At 41.6% G+C, this 3,010-nt stretch overlaps 1 protein-coding gene across 1 annotated transcript; it reads left to right on the top strand.

The window, feature by feature from the left end:
* The first annotated feature begins 655 nt into the window (after positions 1 to 655).
* Positions 656 to 2,729, top strand: LOC104955346 (uncharacterized). The gene is made up of 3 exons (XM_010782672.1): positions 656 to 1,280; positions 1,404 to 1,662; positions 2,426 to 2,729. Exons 1-3 carry the CDS (start codon positions 705 to 707, stop codon positions 2,605 to 2,607), a joined length of 1,017 nt encoding a protein of 338 aa, XP_010780974.1. The 5' UTR covers positions 656 to 704; the 3' UTR covers positions 2,608 to 2,729.
* The last annotated feature ends 281 nt before the right edge of the window (positions 2,730 to 3,010 follow it).

The raw sequence follows: 3,010 nt of genomic DNA, 5'->3' as shown, positions 1-3,010 counted from the left end.
TTGTTGTTTGTTCTTCTTGTGTGTCAGTCATCCACACCAATCAGAAGTGCTGTGCTCCACATGTACCAGTCATTGTTAACCAATCAGAAGTGGCCCATGATAGCAGGTGTTAGACAGATTGATCCAATCACCTGCCAAGTATTATATATATTTTTTAAGTGCCTGCCCTTTCCAAATGGCTTCCAATGAAGCTTTCCTAGATGGTTTGGTGAACCATCTGAGTCAGGTTAGTAATGCTCCATCACATGTTTCTATTACAGGGTGAATCTTAAAGTGAAGCTTGACTTTAAAGAAACCCAACGGAAGTTTCATGTAAGTTTAGTTCTTTCACTCGTAGCTCGGGCTGCGGGGGTGCTAGAGGGTTGATGCGACCTTCCTAGCCGGATTTATGGCCGCATTTTACAATAAACTTCCGTTGGGTTGCTTAAAAACAAATATCGCAAATAGAATCGCAATATTTGTCAGAAAAATCTCAGTTAGATTTATTCCCAAAATCATGCAGCCCTAGTCGCGACCCACCAGTTGAGAACCACTGATCTAGAGAATTCTAACAGACATTAAGGCTGCCACTTCTGAGTCATTTCCCTCAGTTAGGAACGTTCCCAAGCTAAATTGACAATTCGAACACAACCAAAGTCTAAAAAGCAGCACATCAATCAGCAGTATTTAACTTGTTTCTTTGTTTTATTTTTAGTTCATCCAAAATGAGCCAGTCATCAACTGAGGAACCACCTGAGTTGAATACGTGGACCAAAGAGGTCGTCCACCACTGGCTGATGAATGTGGTCAAAGTTCCTCAGAGTTGTGCCAATCTTTTCCTGGAGGAGGAAATGACTGGAGAAACTCTCAATGAGAGTAAGAAGTCAGATATATTGGAATTAAAAATACCAAAAGGCCCCGCTGTCAAAATCTCCCGTTATCTAGAGAAGCTTAAGGAAGGATCACAACATGAGTCCCAGTTCCCAGCTGAAGTGGAAAACTGGACAAAGGAGGAAGTGGCTCAGTGGTTAGTGGGGCATGTGAAGGGCGATGGCAAAAAGACTGAACGATTTCAAGAGGAAGAAGTGTCTGGAGATTGTCTTGTTTGCTTCGAGAAGCAGGATTTCCTGGATCTGGGGCTAAAGAGGGGTCCCACTCTCAAGATCCTGAAGGAGCTCAAGCGACTGAGAATTCAAGAGTCAACGCCACCATCCAGATTCAAATCGTTCTTTATGGGCAAAAACAAACAAGCAGGCAAGAATCTGCCAACGGAGAGAAAGACAACTGAAGTAACATTTCAGGTTTGTTTTCCAGTTCATGAGAATGTTGTTGTTGTTGTTTGAGCGGTGTGAGAAATGTCTGCTTCTTCCAGCTTAAACTTTTAGTGCTTTATTTTTTCATTTCTATTCTGTTTTTTTCTTCAGAAACCAGCCCCGTTGATCAAGGATACCCTGGATAGGCTTTCGACAGACGATTTCAACAATTTTAAATTTCATCTGAACAATCACACAGACCCTGAGTGCGAAGCAATTCCCCTCTGCAAACTGGAAGGTAAAGACACCGGTCACATCGCTACAGTAGTGACCAACCACTACGGACCTGACAAGGCTTTACGCGTCACACATGATGTTCTCCGAGTGATACATCGGCGTGATCTTGCTGACCAACTGAAAAGCCACACGGGTAAGAATGTTCCTCCCACTCTCTTCACACAGTCCTGAAGGCGTCTTTCGGTTTTCCAACCCAGTTGAGATTTAACCACGCCTACTTCCACATCGACGTAGCTCTGCGCGACTGCATCACGGATGTATAACGAAAACGACAACCCCATGTTAACAACATCAAGTAATATCATGTACTCTAGTTTGGGTAAATGTGCCACAAAAAATATGATCAATTTAGTATTTATTGGACCACAGTTAGTTAAGCACCTCTCTGCACGGTTCCTCTCCCTCACTTCCTAATACCCTTTCAAATCATAAATCTATAAATTAGATTTATAATTAGAAAATGATAAAAGTAGGGTAGACATGTGGAGATTATCCGGCTGAACAAAACGTGCATTTAACAAACAGGTTCGTTTTCCACAGATCTTATTTTTTACAATATTCCAAAATCCTATGGAGAAATCCGGTTGCTTTTTTGTCGAGGGAACCAGCAGCTTACTCTCGGGTCGGCCTAAAAAAATACCTTGAAAATAACGCTTTTTTCATTGATCTACTTGAAAAACATGCTCTATGAAGCGACTGTAGCTGCTCAAATCCAAGCTGGGTTAGAAAAAAGGATAGACACATGTGTTTTCCAAATGTCAGTAGCATTCACTGATCTTCAGCTTTAACTCAAGAGTCTGATCCTGATTAGCTTTGTATCATTATTGATTCATACTTTTATAGAATTCAATATCAGTTACTCTACTAATCGATTCATAATTGAATTGCTTATACAGGTTCGGTGGAGGTCCGCCAAAACACGTGTGTCGATGAAGACGAAACAACGCAGTCACACTCATCCAGCTTGTCCGGATCTGAATTCACACCGACAAAAAAGAAATTGAAAAAAAAAAAGTCCTCCTGTTTTAATTTTACTGGTAACTTCACATTGTTTAAGCTAACGTGCTGTTCTAAGTGATTCTGTCCATTTAAGGAGTCGTACCAAGCCATGCATTAATGATGTCATACTTTTGACATCATCATTGAAAAAAGTGTTAGACCAAATTGTCTTAAAGGTCTTCTATCATGCAAAATGCACTTGTTGATGTCTTTCATTTCAACATGTGTCCCCGCTGTGTCCCCGGTGTGTCCCCGGTGTGTCGGGGAACTCACGCAGCATCAGGAAATAAAACCCTCTCTCTTTTCCTCCGTACCCAAATCTCTAAAAACGGGGAACAACGGAGCTGATCCAGATTTGCGTCCGATATGACGTAATATCTGAAATGTGGACCCACGGCCCTATCAGAAACGTTGCTATCAGAAACAATGCCTGACTGTTTTGGACGTAATATGGTCGATGTTTACATTAGCATCGCTAACAC

Source organism: Notothenia coriiceps, unplaced genomic scaffold (genome assembly GCF_000735185.1).
Source record: "Notothenia coriiceps isolate Sejong01 unplaced genomic scaffold, NC01 NC01_scaffold00000527, whole genome shotgun sequence".
NCBI lineage: Eukaryota > Metazoa > Chordata > Actinopteri > Perciformes > Nototheniidae > Notothenia > Notothenia coriiceps.
Note: the sequence above shows the minus strand (reverse complement) of the source record. Positions and strands in the feature narration are given on the sequence as shown.

Bases quoted from the DNA above. Each gene is read 5' to 3' on its own strand.
- LOC104955346 (XM_010782672.1), top strand. From the start codon at position 705: ATGAGCCAGTCATCAACTGAGGAACCACCTGAGTTGAATACGTGGACC. The intron at 1,281-1,403 runs GTTTGTTTTCCA...TTTTTTCTTCAG, and splicing joins CAACTGAAGTAACATTTCAG to AAACCAGCCCCGTTGATCAA. The intron at 1,663-2,425 runs GTAAGAATGTTC...TTGCTTATACAG, and splicing joins CCAACTGAAAAGCCACACGG to GTTCGGTGGAGGTCCGCCAA.